A 20,063-nucleotide genomic window follows, 5' to 3' on the forward strand; every position below is an offset into this window, starting at 1 on the left:
AACTGTTCGAAATTCGATGAGTTTTGGAATAAAAGAAATCGCTCGACTTAATTTCGGAAGTAGAAATGAATCGGGCAGAATGGAGTAAAATTTAATTGACGGGGTTTGATTTTTTTCTTTTCATTTTATTCACCTCGCATCGAGACACGAAAAAACAAATGAACGAATGGGAGAAGAAATTAAAAATCGACACTGTTTATTTTCTACCGAAAATTATCAAATTATGTCCGGGGATGGAAAAGCTACGGGAAAAATTATTTCCGAGTGCAAAAAAATCGAAACAAAATTTTAAATTACAAAATGATAGTCTAGACACATTTTCCATTTTTTCTTCTTCTTTTTTTGTTGTTCCGTTGCTCCATTTTCTATCAAGTTATTAGTATTTATCGAATATGACGATAATTCCCGCAGCAATTCGCGAAGGCATTTTTTTTTTTTTTTCCTCTATAAAAAAGCTTTAATTTATTGACATGAGGGTTTGACAAAAGATATTCAACAGATAGTATCTCGAATGTTATTGAATAAATATAAACAGAACAATTTCTGTGAATGTTTTATTATAGCGGCAGTTTTTGTTTTGTTCATGCATTTCAAAGTTTTTTTCTTTCTTACGTCGAAATTACGAAATCTGGCTCAGGATTTTCAGATAATCATTTCTTATCGCACGAGGGAAAAAAATGCGACAATTGCGTTATTGATATTGGAAAATTCAAATATCTCGATTATATTTTGAAATGGATTTAAAGCCTACTAAATAAACAAAATCGAATTCAGCAATGAAATCTCCTGAAAGAAAAAAAAGAAAACGAATGAAAAAAAAAGAAGAATAAAAAGACCGGAAGTTAATTTAATTGAATTGAATTCGTGTCCGTGATTGTAAAAATTTGGAAAATCTCGACGCACGTATTTCAGTTTTGCCTATTTTATAATATAAATTGAAGGGTATTTTCTTTATTGAAGAACTGCCTCGTAGTTTTATTTTTATTTTGTTTATAATTGTAAGACAAAAGAATTTTTTATTCATGGTTTTGTCATATTGACATTATAACGAATTCGTTGAAAGAGATGTATTTTTACAATACTTTATCGATATTACACGGCGTAGCGAGTTTGATAAAACGAATCGGCTACTGCGATTATCGACGTTAAGATAACGCAAGAAAAAAACACTCAGGCAACCGAACCGTAATAAATTGACGCGAAGAAAATTTGTTTCTCAAACTCTCTCGTCTCCAGTCATGTCATAAGTTTTTCTGTTTCGTAAACTTTTCCTCGATTCCAGTCCCGGAAGAAGCTGAAATTCAGGCTTGAAAATCGCGAACGAGAAGCTGACATGAAACAAACAATTGTCATAGCGTAAAACTTTTGATAAGCGGATTACAAGAAGCACGAGGCTAAGAGAGAGAGAGAGAGAAAGAGAGAGAGAGAGAGAGACAGAAGGAATATAAAATGCGAGAGGAAGATAAAGCCTGGATGCTGCTTTGTGTAAACAAAGCGCGGTCGTTACGTAGACGATTTGATTTTAGGACCTTAGTTGTTCGGCCATTTAAACAATGCGAGAGGCTCCGAGGTCTGAACAAAATTCGCAACGAGCTTCCGCAATTCAAGGACGTAATTTTATGACCGTACACGAATACTGCGTTTCTATTGAAATTCACGTTCGTAGTTTTATCACATTTACGACCAACCGAACCTTCGAATTTCAAATCCATTTTCTGGCCTGCTGTTAATTTCGGCCGAATATAAGGTTTTTAGTCACTATGTAAATTGATATTGTAATAAAACTGCGATGACGAAAACAAGTGCCGACGTATTCATAAAACTTTGCGAAAATTTGCGGTTCGCTTGATTGTTGAGAAATTTGAAAAAAGTTTATCACCCTCGGAAGCTTGGTTTTTTTTTTCCTTTTTTTTTTTTCTTTAATTTTTTCATCAATTGTGACTGCTCGAAATTTATTGGGAACGGTTGATATATACGCGACCAATAATTATTATCTATAAAATCATGACTTTTGAAAACGACGCGGAATGCTTTTGAATGTTGTCTGTCGAGCCTTAACGAAGGAAACTCAAAACGAATACAGTGTCGCGAGAAAAAAAAAAAAAAAAATACCACGATTCAAAAAAATTGCGACTCGATAAAATTGAATTCAAAATCGATTTACTTGATTTTTTAAATCAATTAAATATCGCTGAATAATTTGTTTTCAAGACAAAATCGAATCGCAGTTGCAATTTTCATTCATTTCAATTCCCTGATTCTGTAACTCTCTGCAGAAATTGTGGGAGATAAATTTTATTGCAGTTTAGAACGAGGAATAAAAGAGAGGACCAAAAATAAACAAAAAAAATAAAAAAAAAAAATAAAAAATCAAATCACCGGAGAATCCGTGACCGTGAAAAGTGACGGGAAATAAACCGTATCGCAAAAGAACTAACCCGTGTCTGATGAAAATTAGAGAGGGTAAAGGGTAACCCAAAGGAAAAAATTAAAATGAAATAAAATAAAATAAAAAACAGCAACACTGCAAAATAGAAGTGAAAAGTAAAAATGTAGTTGTAGTATAATAATTGTCTGTTAATTACAATGCGGTTACCGTATAATTAGGATTCGACCCGAGGCGTATATTAATAACAGCTAACTTTTCAACGGGACTTAAACTTCCTACAGGGTAGAATTATCGCGAGTTTAACTGTGCGATAAATTTCACTGTAATAATTTCAAAACATTTCCCGAATCATTATCCGGGATCTGTCGCGACGATTCTGGGCAAAGCGATTTTACGTACCACTTTGCGTTGAAATTATTTCACTCTCTCGGTTCAATTCTCAGCGTCATTGTATCACGTTAGGTATTTTCGTTTGACAAACGAGAAAGTTTTCAAACGATCTGTGAGAGAGAAAATTGCCAAAACTTGATGACAAATCGTCGCACGATTACACTCGTGGTATTTGAGCGTGGATCTTGAAACGTTAGAATTTTCCAAGATTGAAAAGCGAATCGAATCTGTGATCGAATGAAAAGACTTAAAAAAAAAAGAAAAAAGAATCAACAGTAGCGCAATTTTTTTATTTCACACATCGATCGGGGAAAAACTAATTTTTAGTTATATCGCGTAAAAAGTTATTGATCGCTGCATTGAATTCCGCTTCGAGAAGACGACGGAATTTTTATTCATTGGTATACCTTTTAGAAAATAACAATGTTTGAAAAAAAATTTCCAAATATTTCGCACATTTTTCATCGATTCGCAATTATTTCGGTTGAATTTTTATATCGCAGGGAGAGATTAATCGTATTGATTTATAAAATTTCAAACGAATCATAATGTACGAATAAGAATCGTAACTTATTCGTTTTCTTTAGCTGAAAGAATGTTCCGTCGCATAAGGCATTCCCATTTGAAAACCGTTTTATTCCATTTTTGAGAATATCGAGTAAAATCGTTCAGAATTCGATATTCGGGTAATATTCGTGGGAAAATCGGGCGTAAAGAACACGGCGAGAAAACTCACCCGTGGGGGATTTAGAAGTCTAGAAGTAAACTGGGTGAATGTATAAGCTATCGTTTCCATCTGAAATACGATCTCCATAGTCAGAATCAACGTTGCAGCTGTCGGCCATCCTCGTCGCAATTCCATAAGGACGAGGTTATGCCGAAGGAAAAGTTTAAGCCCCGCAGCCAACTTCACACTTTACGCGTCACAAACGCGACGGCTCCAGATTGCGCGTGTATTTTACATCGACGTGTATAACGTTGGGAAAAAGTGGAAGTTATACTCACTTCCTGAATTTAATAATAAACCTTCGAACTCGAGGGATGATTAATAAGTTTTCAAGTTCGTTTCAAGAGGGGTCGATAAACGCGTAATATCTCTATAAAATATGGGATAACTCCAACTCTTCGGTAGCTTGATCATCATTTATTTATTAAACAACGATACGTGTACCTCATTTTATCGAACATACTAACGGACCAAAAATTATTCAACCCTTTTGCTTTTAAACTGAGAAAATTTTCCTTTTTTACAATTGTACCGGGACAATCTCTCGAAACTTGAAAATGAACCGCGCATGCGCCAAACAATTAAATCTCATTGGTCGGCGAAATCTTCCCGCAGCGATATTCTTGTCCGCGATGCAGGCCGGCCAACCTACGCAAAATGTATACGTTTGAATTTTCAAAGAGCACAAGCGTTGAATTCCGACCGTTCTTCGAAGAATCAACTTTCCGACCCGATAACAAATGCTTCCCAAATCTTTCCGAGTCGCTGCCTCGATTATTCGAGATTCTAACCTCGAAAATTCGTGTCAACCACATCGCCGGCAGAAACAGTTTGACGGCTGAAAACTCGGGTTGGCCAGCCTGCGCGAAAAGCCGATAAAACTCGCGCGTGCGCGGTTCATTTTCAAGTTTCAAGAGATTCTCCCGGTACGTATAGAAAATTGTTCCAAGATGAGGTAAACTTTTCACATCGTTCGATCATAGTTGCATATTCTATATTTTCTAGTACACACTTGCAGGTCAGAGGTCTAGTTAAAAGAAAACATTGCGTAACAAGGATTCAAACATATTCTTCGGTTACGATGTGAAAAAAAAAAAATATTAATAAAACGTTATAACGCTCAAGGACCGTACAATAGCGAACAAGACTAGAAATTTTTCTCTGATCCGACAAGAATAAAACTTCAGCGATCGCAAAATTATCATTCCGGTAAAATAATCGATCGGTTTGGAATAAAACTACTTGAATTCAAAAGCACGGATGAGCGAATTTTGGAGTTCGAAATAAAAATTGGATGACGGTCCGGAGGAGAGTTTGGAATAGGCAGGGAACGCCCCTTGTAAAATCGCAAACCAGCTAATCCGTATAAGGGATGGGAAAGCGTCGAGAGTCCGCCGGATATTAGGGTTGAAATGGCGTTAAAGAGCGCGGGCAAAGCCATTGTAGTTTGGAATTGCCGCGATGCTTTTGCTTAAGATGGCTGCCGCCCGAGTTCCATCAACTCTTCCGTCTCGTATGTTCCGTCAATAGCGATTCTCGGTCTGTCATAATTTATACCGCGCCACTCCGCCGATCGATTCCGTCAAACGAAATTCGTACGTATATTCATACGTTCGTATTGCACCAAAACACTCGATAAACAGCCGAACCGTACTCGCCCGAAACTTGACTGACACGATAATTCCTCGACATTTCGCGATTGTGAGAATAGAAAGTTTGTCAGGAATTTAAAATTCAACAGGTATAACTATTAGTGCTGTGCGATTAATCGATTAATTACCGCCAATTTCCATTTGTCAGTTTTTCGATTAATTGATTCCTCGACGGTTTTGATTAATCGATTAAACGAGTTTATGGATGAAACGTTTTTCCGAATAATCCAAATTACCTCACAATAATTCTTAGTCGAAATCGTCGATTGATCGATTGATAGAAAAAACGTATAATCGGAAAACTCAATTAATCGATTAATCCTACAGCACTAATAACTGTACAAATAATAATAATAATAGTAATAATAATAATAAAAGCAGCCTTTTTTACACCCTTCTCGATAAATTTGAATCCGTAAACAATGTTTCGATTAAGGATAATATCAGTCGAGATGACATGATTAGAATATTCTTGAAATTGTACACACGAAGGTAATTTCGTCAACTTTAGCTAAACGACACGAATTTAACCAACATTTTCAAGCAATCGTTGAACGATCGTTGAAAACTGGTTTTCGAAACAGCGCATAAGAAAATGATACTGAAATTAATGATGATAACGAGAAAATTACTAAATGCCAAAATCGCTCATCTAACCCTCGATTAATTTTTCTTATCAGGTGTTAATTTTTTTTTTTTTTTTTTTTTTACTTCTTTACGTAACGCCAAGCGATAAATGCATGTACTTAAAGATCGGCGTGAAACTATTGGGATCCATAATTCGTTGGGATATCGAGCAAAGTAGGCGATTCCTTAACCATTAACGAATTCGTTACATCATTGCAGGCGGCAGCGGAATTAGAAGCCGAATCAGAAGCACGCAAAGGAGGGAGGGAAACGGCAGCCGTTCGATTAATTTCCTCAATCGAATTCGGACCGGTTGTAAATCTAGTTCCAGGTTAAACCCGGTGGTCTACCCTTGTCCCTTAGGGTTTGATTGTATCGCCGCCGTTCGCTTTCTCTACATGCTCGTTTTCTCGCTCGAATTGTTCCTCCCTCTCTTTCCTTCCCCCATTGTTGTTTTTTTTTTTTTATTTTTATTTTTTTTTCATTTTTTTTATTTTTTTTTATTATTTACTCCTCCAAACTCCGAGCTGAAAAGTTGTCTGCGATTTACCGATTTGTGAAACAGGGAAACAGAAAATGGAAAACCAAAGCTGAGGTATATATCAAAGAAACGAAGAAATGGTTTCACAGGCGAAAAGAATGCCAACGGAATGTTTGTATTTCATAAAGAAGTTGTTTGTTCAATTTAAAAAAAAAAAAAAAAAAAAAAAAAAAAAAAAAACTGCTCAAGGGCTACGGCAAAGTTTTTTTTACACCGATGATCGTGAACACAAATATAACAACATTCTTGGTACGTGATTGAAAATGAATCTGAAAAAGTTACAATGACACCAAGCTAAGACATCATTAGTTTGAACAAATATTTGATAATACCAGACTTTGTTGTTGTTTTTCTTTCTTTTTATCCAATTTTAACGGTTTTCGGCTCATTTTGTTCATCTCTAGAGAGGCGATCCAAGATTTAACGAACGTTTTTGCAGACAATTTTTGGAGGACTAATCAGCGAGAAAATTGTACCAAATATCATTTGAATCTGACGGGGGAAAAAAAAGGCAAGAATTTAATAATTCCAAACGTTTTTTCTCAGATTGTTCTTATTTTATACGGCGTGGTTCGAATATTGCTGTTTCATTATTATTAATAATCATCGGCACTAATAACACTGCCAGTGATTTAATCAACGGTTTTTCCCTCTTCTCCGAAACTTTTCATTCAGACGCCAAGGCCATTCATCCTCAACCACTAGTAACGTAAAAATATCCGAGACCACAAGGAGTCAGTCCATTATGTATTGAGCTCAGAGGCGAGTCACGAATTCGCTTCTGAGGGCCGTCTCTTCGTCCAAGGTGGATTCCCATCTTTTTTTTTTCAAAGAAAAATCGAAAGAAAAGAGGAGCGAGTAAGAAGGGGGGAAAAAAAAGTTGCTGAATACCGAAAGCTTCGCAAAGTCGACGAGAGCTAAGGTTGGAACGAATTTCTCTTACTACTACTTTTCTTTTCGTTTCTTTTTTTTTTTTTGTTTTTTTGTTTTTTTTTTTTTTCTTCTCTCTTTATTCCTTTTTTTTCGCCGTATATAAGAAAGTTTCGCGGTTTTTCAAGACGAAATTAGATCGCGTCGAGGGTTAACACCACTCGTTCAGATTTCTTCTTCTTTTTCTCTCACTTTCTTCATCGTTTTCATTTCTCACCGTCGTCTGGTTTCGAGTTTTCAGAACCGCGAAGATTTAACGCGGTTTCAGAGATTTCAAACGAAAAAAGAAAAAAAAACGAGAGATCAAAACGAACTAGACCGTTTACACAAATGTTCAACGCAATTTCAAATTAGCTTTATCAAGAATTGAAACATGTCAGAAATTTTATAACAAAATCTTTACAACATTTCAAATCATATCTTACGATTGACACGATTCTAATCATTTCTTAGGAAGGATACATATACTTGCTATTTGTATATCACGGAATCAAAAAGGCATGTATCGATAGTTTGGAATGGTCTGGTCAAAGATTACCTTTCCTGCTTTTAAAACGTGTTTTTCCTTTTATTATAAACGGAATATATACAAACGGTGACAATGTTTGTTTTCTTCAACGTGATTCGCGTGCATGTATATTTATACACGACGTATACAGGGTGTGCCAAAAAAAAAAAAAGGAAAACCGAGTCAATTTAAAACGTTGATAAACTCCAAACGCATCGACTGATTTTCGCAAAACTTTCGCGTTTAAAAAATTCAGAGAATCTATTCTCCTGGACGAGCTAAACGATTTTGAAAGACGGCTTTTCAGAAAGTCGTGAGGAGGATGAGAGAAGATTAATTAAACAAAATTTTCGACTCAATTTCCATCTCAGATTACGATTCCAAGTTCGATTCTGACGTTTTGGCAATTCTTCAAGATCGTTTTCACACGATATAAACAGTTTCCAGTAATATCACAGTCAAAACATATACGCTTTTTGAGGTTGAAATTCATCGTCTTGGTAAAAATCCGCTCTCGGATTGAAGCGCGTGCGAATTAAATTTCAGCAGACGACGGAGGATGCAGTCGTTAGGAATTCACTCTGTATATAATGTTGGCGCGTTGGAATTCAATTGCCCCCGCAAAGTGGGAAGTTTCCAGAGGAGTACAATGTATAATAACATATGCGCGTACATACCTAACTATATAAGTATATACACGTATATGGGGCATTCCACGCCAATTCTATCTGGGTTTTACCCTTGACCTCTCAGATTTGGCGCACGATTTTTTCTATCACTGTTCTCACTTTGAAAGATACTCGGTTTTCTTTTCTTAAAATCCGGTGTGATATACGCAAGTGTTTCTATTCTATTCGCGTTGTGTGATTTGTGCACCGGATGCATGGTCAGGAATAACAATAACGATCATTGTTTTAGGCAAGCAAAGTTTTCGCGAACTTTCCTTTCATTCATTTCTTGTGTCGTATCGCTTACAGTCGGAGAAAAAAATGGTTAAAACTTGATTCGCAAGCTGAATATTCTATGAGAAAAAAAAAGTTCCCGTTATCGATGAAAAGTGACTTCCTCTTTCCGCAAGCAATTCTGGTAATGAATCCCTTATCTACGGTTGGGAGAACACAGGTGATATTTTTCTGCCCGCATGCTGGACGAGTTAAAAAACGATTCGTACAGTTGAAACATGACGCCGTACAAATCAACGGTGATTATCTCAGGTTTGGCAATTGCAGCTTGCGGATTTCAACCTCGCGCGAATAATTTCGTCGAGGATAAAGAGCTTCGAGAATCCGTGCGTCGGGATATAAATTTGGAAATCAGAAAGATGACGTCACTTCCGGAAACACCGGAAATAATGTCGTTAAAGATACCTCGCATAGTCGATGTTTCGTACATCTCTTATTTGATTACGTGAAACGGAATCTTCAGATTAGTAAATCATTTTATTCGTTATCAAAGTTGAACGCTTCACGAAGAAAAGGAAAATAAAAGACACGTTACGTACAGGAAAAGCAATTTCAGTTTTTCAAATTGGGTTGCACGGGATTGGACGTAAAAAACAGACATCTAAATGTCGCAAGGAAAGTCGATTTGTTAAATGTATCAGCCAGCAAAATGAATCAACGCTGTTCGAACGACAGTGACGGGAAGAAAAAGCGCGGGAACTGCGCGAGGTGAGAGAAAAGTTGGCACGACTGAAGCAAGAGCGGGATGCGCGGGAGAAAAAAGAGCGGGAAACCAGAAATCGCGCGCATTACGAACGCCTCGAACTGCAAAAAGAGGATACTGGGATGGTGGAGAAGCTGGTGGATCAGCGGAGACTTTCGACGCGGACAAAGCTCGAGCTTAAACGGAATAACGAAGGATGTTGTCAAAAGCAAAAAAATAACAGAGTGTAATTGTGTCCATTATTGTCGAATAATGAACAGAATTTCGACAGATCAATAAATCGGGACTGACGGATTTTGTACAAAGTTTTTTACCGTGGTTTTTCAAGCTTGCGAAAAGAAGAAAAAAAAAATCCTTCAACCTTCTCTAATCGCCGACGATAAAATTTTTCATTTCACAACACGTATCTAATTATTAACTTTTTATATATTATTTATAGATAAAATATTTATCTTGTTCAGAGATTGTCAAATCATCGATATAACCAAGTGGGTTGGTACTAAATATGTATCCATTGTATGATTCAGTGTGTTAAGAATGTTGATCAGTCGAAAATCAATACTGTTGAATGTGTATTTTTTTGAAAATGGAAGCAAATCAAAATTTCAATGGTTACTTAACAAGTCCAATCGAGTTTATCGAGACGATCGTTTCCGACAAGAATGATTCATACTTTACAGCAAACGTGAGCCTGAGAAATGAAAATCGGTTTTAAACCACGCGACAGTTGTAGAAAATTTGAATTTCCCCTCGCCTTAAGATCGACCCGTTGGTGAAACTGAATAGCACGATACAGAAGCTTGTAGGAAACGTACAAACGCGACACGAATTATTTGTGAGGAAATAATCTCTGGGTTTTCAGAAGACCTTTCCCCTAGCGATGTCAAATACAATCGTTCCTTGTCACGTAACGAGTCACAAGACACTTTATCACCGACCGACGAGTCTCGGTTTGATAGCGTTTAGTTTAGAATAGTTAGTTTTATGATATCTGATCCAGTTTTTCCCTGGGCTAAACGAATCGTAGTATAAATGTGACAATTAACTCGTCAGGTAATATAAACACACTTCCGATCACTTACAATTAGACAGAGGTTAAAGGTCGTAGTGCAACGAACGTGCTGCAACATAGTTTTTCAAGTAAGTGAGATAATGGAATTTGCATAGTGTATTGATGTCCAAATATTTCACTGTCACTTGAACCTAAAGCACATAAAACCCAAAGTTTGTGTCAAGTTTATTATCGAAAGATGTCGTACGTCGTACATGGAAAACAGTGACGGGTGGAAAATTAACAACAGCTATGAAAGTACAACATGGAAGATATTCAAAAGATAACTCAAACCTGTTTACCGAATAATTTCGAGAGTTTGAAATCAACAACAGACCACGGAGTGATAGGATATAAGAAGCATCGGCATAGCCGAAGCCTCAGTAACCGGTAGTTTGACCCAGCGAAAAGATGATAAAACCCGCAGTGATCCTCGCACTTTTAGTCGTCATGACCTCAGCACTTTGGGACGAAGACCTGGAACTATGGCAGCCACCTGATTCGGCCGAATCTATTTTGACCAAAGCTGAGAACATTCTGGAGATGATCCTGGAGGACAAACCGATCCCAGAGAACTTGAGCAAAGCCTTTAGCGACTCGGTTAGGAAAGATTCACTGACCAAGGTGCACAGCTGCAACTGGTTCGGAGGTTTATTCTTCCCCTCGGTAAGAATATACCGTTTATTTTCACCTAATTCCTCGTCGAAATTACAAAGAAGAAAGAAGAAAACTTGAGATTGTAATCGACGCTTTTTGCGGAAACTAGCACGTTTTAATGCCGATTAGTAAGAGTGTAGTTTTACTGGATATGAAAATCTAAAAAGATTGATTCAGTCGTCTGCAATAAGATGCAATGTTTTTTGGCACTCTTGTAAAAAGATTGCGCATAGTTTAGGTAAAGACTGCTTGATATTTAAATATAATAAGACCACTTGATATTTATATTCGTGACAAAAAAAAAAAAGCATTCATTTTTCTAACATCTGTATCGACAGCGCAATTTCGAGGACATTTATAAGTTTATTTTTACGCGACTTTGATGACTTTCATTTCGACTATCGAACGAGGCACAAATGTTCGGAAAATCCCTTATCGCGTTAATCGAAATATGATAATATTCGTAAGAGGCGTTTTAAACATCATATTTTTACCGTAAATTCACAAGCAGATTTGACATAATTACATTTTACCAGACACGTTCTTCGAACATGATTGAAAGAGTGAATTTTTCGCAGACCTGCAAACACCAGGATGGCAGTAACCTGGAAGCGTGCGACGAGTGTTCAAACCGTATGCAGAAGGTCTGCATAGATAAGAACGAGGATTTCATAGCCAAGGTTGAGCCGAAGGTTAAAAGTTTGGTGTACGAAGTTTCATGGTTGTACAACAGGATGGAGCAATTGAAGAATACCGTGAAGATAAATAAGGAGGTGTTGAGGAATAGCACAAAAAACGAGGTGAAACTTCTCGGCGAAGTACAGGACCTGAGACTGGAACTTCAGAGGGCGAAAAGCGAGTTTGAGAATTTCAATACCATGGAAATGCAGAAATGGATGGAACTGTCGAAGCTGGACAAGAGGAAACAGGCAGATATAAACGAATTGAAATCGAAGTTGAGCGAGTGCGAGAAGATCCGTGATGAAGAATTGGAGAAAAACATGGAGGCAAAGGGGGAAAAGATATTTGCCGAGATATCACTGGCGGAATGTAAAGACAGTGAGAAAAGCACGGTCGCGGAGCTTGAAGAGGCGAGGGAAAAATTGAGGAACACTCAGTGGGAATTGGAACAGCTTCGTAGCGGCAAGGAGCCGATTGATACGACGGAACTCCTCTCGGTTATAAAAAAATTGCAGAATTCAGTCAACGAGTTAAAAGCCGAACGTAATCACGGTCCGACAAATGAATACGACGTGCACCGAGAACCGGAAAGAAAAACGCTAGGCGAAAAGATTTTAGATCGCGCAATGTTAGAGCTGGATAGAGATTAAGAGGGAATCTTTTGACAAACAATTTTTTATACTCTGAAATTTTTTTCTACAAATATTAGAAATAAGACAAACATTTTTTTTTTCATCGTTTTTTACAAGTTTTTCGAACACGTCACCGTTCAAACAAAATGCGAGATAAGAAATTCGAACAGTTATAGTTTTTGCATAATGTAAACGCTTTCAAACTGTTGGTTATTCGTAGTAAACATCGTTTTAATTATGAAAGACACAGTGCGACGGATTTCTTTTAGCGACTAATTGAAATTACACCGATTCAACTTAACGGTTATGTAAAACTTTTACCTCATAGTTTCTAATTGTCTGATAAAAGTTGTCGGACTCTAAACTTTCGGTAAATTGGTTATTAAGCTTGATTGTTACATCTTTAAGTTTAAAACAAATGTTGTTCTCGTTCACTATGTAAGTAATTTGTAAAATTAAACAATACAATTCTCCGAACGAACATCTTTGATCTGTTGTAACAGATAAGCAGATTTTTATACGCGTAGCTTGTATTTCCGTTCGAGTTAGATCGTCATATTTTTTTTAAACAACTGTGATATGAGGAAATGTTAGATAATTCCTATCTGTAAGAATCATATCCATCCTCTTCACATCCTTCCAATTATAACTTTGATCACTCACAGTGTCCGCTGTATTTTTTACCACCATAAATGTTCTATAAATAATATATTATACATTTTGATTGAGTTTCTCGAGTTTGCTGATCAACGAATTGTTTTACGCGTTGGAAGTTGGAAGCCTAACAACCAAGTTGATCCAACTTTTACCTCATTGTGATATCCCGAGTTTTTTTTCGCTCGATGTCTGAAAGATTCTAATTTTCAGGCTTCCGAATGTCTGGAAATATTCAATTGACTGAAAATTCTAAATCTCAACTATTTACAAAATTTTCGTCAGATTATTCCGTAACTTTGAATGTCTCGAATCAATACTCCAACTTTACGCGTTACGATTTCATTAGTTATCAAAATTATAAAAAAAAGAAGCTCTACCAATTTTTAATATCCGACTGTTACAATTTTGATATCGCAGACTTCCTCAAATGTTTCGTGACTCTGCTATTTGGATTTTTGGCCTCTTTGTGTTTGATTCGTGTGAAATTAGTTGCTCGGAAAAAGAAGAAATTCTAACCGCAAATAATCGCCCTGAATGAAGCAAATTATGACTCGATAAAAAAAAAAAAAAGATGGCGAAATTCAAATTGCAGCAGAGAGTCCGCCTCAGTGTTCGAAAGAAATGTGTTAGCTGATTCGGTCGGAATCACAGCGGTTGACAAACGAGCTTGGGAATAAATTAACGAAGTTACAACATGCACTTGAAAATAAGATTTAAGTTACATTTTAGAATTCTATAAGAGTTCACAGGGAATTTTTATATCCTACTGATGCAATTTGAAGAGCTTTTTGATCGATTACGTCCGATAAATTCCGAGAGACGTAATCACGAGCATTGCTTCGTGTGCTTCTGGAGCAAACGCTCTTCGTCGCTAATTATCGCATTAAACAATCAACCTTGGCTCGGCAGAGATGCTCTAGTGAACCTGACAGATAACTCCATTGACGCCATGATTGACTTGTCTTGCATAAGCGCCCATCATAACGGGAGTGTTCATTCAGTGTAGTCGAAAGATTCGCGCGATTAAGAAATGTGTCGATCGGCAGTGATAGTTGTTGGACTGTTGGTGAATGCGGTTTGTGGATTACCGGCCAAGGATTATGTCCAGGATAATAACGTTACGGAAATCCTTCCGGAAATTTCGGAACTTGAATTCAAAAAGTTATCTGAAAGTCTTGGAATTCCAATTGACACGTTGCCGGTTTTAAGTGAATCAGATCGGGCCATCTTCGCGAAACTCAGTGTTGAAAATAAGGTAAGCAAAGCTGATAATAACGTGTCGGAAGGTGTCTGTCAATATCAAGTAATTTACCACACGTACAATTTAACGTCATTTATAAATTTTTCCTCCTGTCTCGGAAGGGGAATTATAAATTTACGTTAATCGAACAGTTGAGAACTTTGAAGAAAGTATTTTCTTATTGGTGAACTCCTCTTCTTTTCACATTTCGGTTTGTATGTTCGACCGAATAAATCGCGTGCTTAAAATAACTAAAAGCAAATAATAACTTGACTTTTATTACACAGAGTGAGCAATTAACGGTTTAAACGGTCTAATGCGCATGTGCTAAAATTCTAGAGCAAAGGCAGTTGTTTTGACTGATTGACAAACCGTCGCGTCGTGAGTTCAGATGACAGGTCATCGCGATGTATGAACTTTAACCCTTACTTGCCACACTTACGTAGAATCACATTCGGACCGCAGTGACAAAAAAACGTTACAAGAAAAAACAAAAAACTATTTATTCAAAGCTTACTTTAAAGGATTATGTAAGTTATACAGTCAAAATGTAAAACTTAAGTACAGTAAAAATATGGAAGATTGATAATTTTTTTATAAAAAAAAAAAAAAATATCATACTTTGCTTATTTAATCAATATTAAGGGCTAAAATTCTAGCTGAGTCCTCTACCGATGTATCACTATAAGAATAAAGATAGTAGTCGAGTGGCTTCTTGAAAAAGGTATTCATTCCGAGAAATGAAATGGAAAATTTTGTGAAAATATAAACTATGTGTTCTTATCGACATATTTTAATTTATTCAAGCCTTAACGATGAAACAGGGCCGGAGTCCTTTAGACCCCAGTGTGGCAAGTAAGTATATTGAAGATTGGGCGTCCTTGCAAAACAACTGCTATTGCTCTGGAATTTTAGCTACTCACGCTGTACAGAAAGAATAATGCGTACAAACATGAAAGAAACGCATTCGCGTTTGGAGCATAATTCAATTTCTAGAGTCAACGGCGTAAAGACAATGTCCTCGATGAAATTTACTGTCAAAATATACCGCTGCGATGAATATAAAATTGTTATGTAAATTACAGAAATCTCAAAGAGCAAAGGAGGCGAACCAAACGAAGGAAGAATCTAAGCATGAGCTTGAAATGTACAAAACGTGGACGGAGCGACAAATTAACGCGCAAGAGGAGCAATACTTGAAATACAGAAAGTGGGCAGAAGAACAGTTTGACTCGATGGAGCGAAAGCTGGAGCAGATTGAGAAGCGGAAAGATTTGCGGGAGGAAATCGTCGGGGATCGTCGAAATGGTGAAGGAAACGGAACAGCGGATGAGAGTCGCATCGAGCAGAGAGTGCGTCAAAAAAGGGAAAAGGAACGAGAGGCGAAACAGAAACGTAAAAGACCGAAGAGAGAGTACGATGATGAAATTGAATCGCTGGAAGACAAGTTGCAAAAAGCAGAGGATAAACTTTTGCTACAGAGGGTTGAACAAGAGAAGGAAAAAAAAGACCGGGAACGCGAAGAGAGGATTCTACTGGACACAGTGGAGCAAGAACGGCAGCAACGTGAGCAGCTGAAAACGGATCATGCTCGAGTGATTCTATTCAAGAATACGGAATTGAACAAGACACAGGAATCGTTGAATCAGGCTCAGGAGCAGTTGTCGTTACAGAAAGAGGAATGCCGGATGAGGATAGAGGAAGAACACAGACGCGCGGAGGAAGAATTGGAAAGGAATAAAATGATAGCGGAGCGGGAAAATCAGCAGCTACAAAACAGAATGTCGCTCGTAATTGAATCAAAAATTGCGGAATTGGATAGGAAGCAAAAGTTGCTGTCGCAAGCTGAGCAAAGATTGGAACAGCGGAGTAATAAATACGAAGAAGAGAAACGGGAAGAGAGGCAACGTACCGATCAAGCGCTGAAAGAAACCAAGAAGATGGAACAACGGAAACGGGAACAGATGGAACAAGATCATGTCAAGGCGACTCGGATGATTGAGGAAAAGTTGGAAAAGACGGAGCAAGAGTTGGCGCGGAAGCGGGTGGAATATGAGAAGGAGCGGGAAAATTGGACGCGTGCGGAAAATTTGATGCGGGAAAACATGGAAAGCGAACTGCGACAACACGCAAGGCTTATAAACGAGTACACTGAACAAGTTCGGACGCTGCAAGGAGAAACCCAGGAATGCATCAAGTTCTATCAAGGATGTAGAAGGATTTCTCATTCTTAGCAAATTTCTAACCTCGGTGACTTGTCAAATTCCCTGACATTACCCGGTTTTCCAAACGCGAATAGACATTTTCCCAGGACTCGTTTCAACCTAATTTCTTATTAAAAATTAGACATTGGATCAGACATCATTGCAAGTTAAGATAGACCAATTTTTCTTTCGGTAAAATTTTTCTTAGACTCAATGAGAAAAAAAAAACAACCAATGAACACTCAAATTTTCAAAAACCAACGAAACGTGAGGGTGAGAACGACAATCTGAGATTATTGACTGTTTCTAGTACTCGTTTATATTTTTCGTAAATTTGACGTCGTGCATAAAATCAATCTATCAATTCTTAACATGCCTCCAAAAACCATATTTTTTTTTTTTCACTCGTACCGTTTTCACACGAAACTCCCTCGACTGCATCACGGAGAGGAATTTTCTAAATTTCGAAGAATCGTACACCGGTGAGGAAGAAATTACAAAAGTTCCAAGATACACGCCCGAATTTCCTGACATTTCCCGGTTTCTTCGGATACGTGCAAATTCTCTGACAATTCTTGGTTCTCTTGATTTCCCTGACAGCGAGACACCCTGTAACACATCTTTGGAGAGTCTTTTCGGGTTGGTAATTGTTCGCTCATTTTACTTAGGAATCGTATCGAGCCGTGATTTTGAATAAATTGATGAAAGAATAGAATTGAGTTACGTAACCGTAATAAAAAAAATCTAGTACCCGGAGCTTTTCACTTTTTCATTACGGTTACTCGTACTGTATTTTTACTTCTCATCGCCTTTCGTGACATGAGAGCAAAGTATCGGTTGCGTTTGAAAATCACCTTTTCTAATTTCAACGAATCCGTACATTTTCGAACCTCTAGAATATCATCGACGATGAGTTGAAAAAGGTCCGACTGTGATTCCGATATCGAATCGAAATATCCTGACTGAAAAGCCGATCCGATACGTTTTGTGGTGAGATATGAAGGGAGAGTTGAGAATAACTGCACCGTAAAAGAAAAAGCGGCTCTAGACTAGCCGTCTGGAATTTCCCGTTTTCACGCCGCAGATTCCAGGTTGACGGAAAAAAAAATATTAATATCCGATTCGAAGTTCGAAATAAAAATTCAGTTTCGTGATTTTTGTTTATTTCTCAACCACTGTAATCGATCAACCGTTACAAATTTTGGAATTCTGACCTCGGATCCGTTATCGGTGAGAAAAAAAAAACTTACGCCCAAGAATTTCTACCAAAATCCGAATATTTTTACATCTTTTTTTGTGATGTGATTGTTGATGTTGATTTTGAAAATCTTCTCGTACAATTTCTATAGTATAAATAGTATTGATACGAAGTCAAATATCAATCGACGATTCGCCGAAGTTACATTCGTTGGGTCAAAGACGACGCTGACGCCATTTCCTCGTACAACGCATTTCTCGCTACTGTTAAGGTAAATATTAAACACAAGACTTGACGAGGAAAACTCGCGGCGGGAAATTCCGGGAACGGACTGCGGCCACTCCGATAAAGAGACTGTTGAACTTTCAGGGAGTAACCGACGGTCCAAGAAGTCACTGTCAGTTCTCACACAAACGTGTCGTTCGCGTTCGGTAAATCAGGGATACTTTCGAATGTTTATCTGCGATAATCGTTGGTTATCTAGGTTTGATATTGACCTTTGACCTCACATATCGCTGACACATTTCCCTCTCCAATACCGACTCCCGTCACTCTCGGAGGACTGCGGCAATAATTAGGACCGCCGTAACCGAAAACCACGGCAGAGCTTGATCGTCGGTCGAAACCAACGAACCTAAGCATGTGCAAAGTCGTTCTGATCCTCGTCCTGCTGGTGGGTGTGCCGCCTGCGGATCGCCTCGACCTTCCCAGGAACCCGAAGACGATCATTCCCCGTCAAGGAGGGAAATTTTGCGGTTCGTCGGCATGCGTCGGGAGGTTAAAATCTGTGGAAGGATGCCTTCGAGATGTCGCCGGATGCCGATAGTCAACGTCTGGAAGGGTCAAGCGACGGATTTGAACGCCCCAAGAGTTCCGGGGAGTCCGTTCCAGTCCAGGACGAAAGGACAGATCCGAAGTAATTCATCGTAAGAAATTTCAGACGTTGTTTAATAACGAGATTGCAAAAAAAATAAAATAAAAAATTCTGCCAACAAGTCCAGATTGTCTCGATTTGTGAATCAAATGCCGCGTATTGTTGAGTTTGAAAATTGAGACACCCTGTAACACATCTTTGGAGAGTCTTTCGGGTTGGTAATTGTTCGCTCATTTTACTTGGAAATAGTATCGCGCCGTGATTTTGAATAAATTGATGCAACATTCGAAAAACTTGTCATTTGTTCATGGTCAAATGAATTTCTATCGAATATCCCTATTCGTAATGTCAATTCTGCGGACTCGAAGCTGATTCTGAAAAATGTTCGCTTTCTCTCGCAGAGAAAGCCTTTACGTGAACCAGGGCCGATTCGCATGATATGCATGTTGTTTTTAAATACATTGCGTGAGGTCGGAAACGACGAGCCATCGATCAGTTTCTCGAAAAAATTCGACACTTCGAAAGACATCGATTTGGTAATGTTAGTAATTTTCTTCAGGTTGTGCTATGAAAGCAACACTCATCAAAATCCAAAGACCAAGTAAGAGTTGGAGATTTACTAACAGAGGCATGCAATTCGCATTTTTCGTTAAATCAGCAACTGATCAGCAATACTACACGCAGATCCGATTCGTATTCTTAGCATTATCACGCACTGGGGTAATAAAAGAAATTTTAAATGTACGAAATATTTTTTTCATTCAACTTACAAGCGAATGTATTGAAATTGCAATTGAATCTCCCATTTTTTGGAGATACGTTAATTTCGAATCCGCTTGAAGAGACGAACAAAGAAGACAAAAGACCGAATCATTTTTCCCTAAGCTACCGACATGTGGAATAAAATAATACGTCAAACTCAAATGATCTTGAGTAATTAACGTAAAACTGGCAATGATCCGTGAATTTATTTTCTTGCATTTTCTAATCAGCTTTGGTCAAAAGTAAGGAGATGACCTATGGAAGAGTGACGAATCACGTCCGATGCGATATAAATATCAACGTTTTTTTTCGACGTTCACAAATATATGCGGTTAAAAATACAAACGTTATCACGAGATATCCATTGTATTTTCAATAACAATACTGCTAGTAATAAATCAAGAAAAAATTTTACCAATTTTCATTCGATTGATATTATCAACCTAATTAAATGTCACAATTCGATTAAGAATTTACCGCTGAATCCGGATAATATTACAATATTACATTTGCCGTATTCTTTGTCTAGTATAAAGTTTGAAATAACATGAAAATATATATTGCGACTAATTAATGCGCTCGAAAAATTTCCCGCGCAAAACTTGATCGATACTCGATGAGTGTTTCATTCGATTATAAATAATTCACTCGAACCAGATTTTTTGAAACCTCACAGCT

General features: G+C 37.6%; 2 protein-coding genes across 4 annotated transcripts in view; both read left to right on the forward strand.

Annotated features, from left to right (window-relative positions):
• Window positions 1–20,063, forward strand: part of 5-HT2B (5-hydroxytryptamine receptor 2B) — an 80,505-nt gene that overhangs the window by 24,476 nt on the left and 35,966 nt on the right. The window lies entirely within an intron of this gene.
• On the forward strand, window positions 14,035–19,803 carry LOC124214256 (golgin subfamily A member 6-like protein 6). Of its 3 annotated transcripts, none has more exons than XR_011176666.1 (3): window positions 14,035–14,362; window positions 15,433–18,675; window positions 19,025–19,803. XR_011176666.1 is itself a non-coding variant. In XM_046616480.2 (2 exons), exons 1-2 carry the CDS (start codon window positions 14,138–14,140, stop codon window positions 16,579–16,581), a joined length of 1,374 nt encoding a protein of 457 aa, XP_046472436.1. In that variant the 5' UTR covers window positions 14,035–14,137; the 3' UTR covers window positions 16,582–19,803. The 3 variants fall into 3 exon arrangements, 1 of the variants encoding a protein (XP_046472436.1); XR_011176667.1 differs by having other exon boundaries at window positions 19,183–19,803; XM_046616480.2 differs by having other exon boundaries at window positions 15,433–19,803.

Source organism: Neodiprion pinetum, chromosome 3 (assembly GCF_021155775.2).
Source record: "Neodiprion pinetum isolate iyNeoPine1 chromosome 3, iyNeoPine1.2, whole genome shotgun sequence".
NCBI classification, from domain to species: Eukaryota; Metazoa; Arthropoda; class Insecta; order Hymenoptera; family Diprionidae; genus Neodiprion; species Neodiprion pinetum.

Coding starts and splice junctions, on each gene's coding strand:
- LOC124214256 (XM_046616480.2), top strand. CDS start 14,138: ATGTGTCGATCGGCAGTGATAGTTGTTGGACTGTTGGTGAATGCGGTT. Junction 14,363..15,432: donor AACTCAGTGTTGAAAATAAG/GTAAGCAAAGCT, acceptor TGTAAATTACAG/AAATCTCAAAGAGCAAAGGA.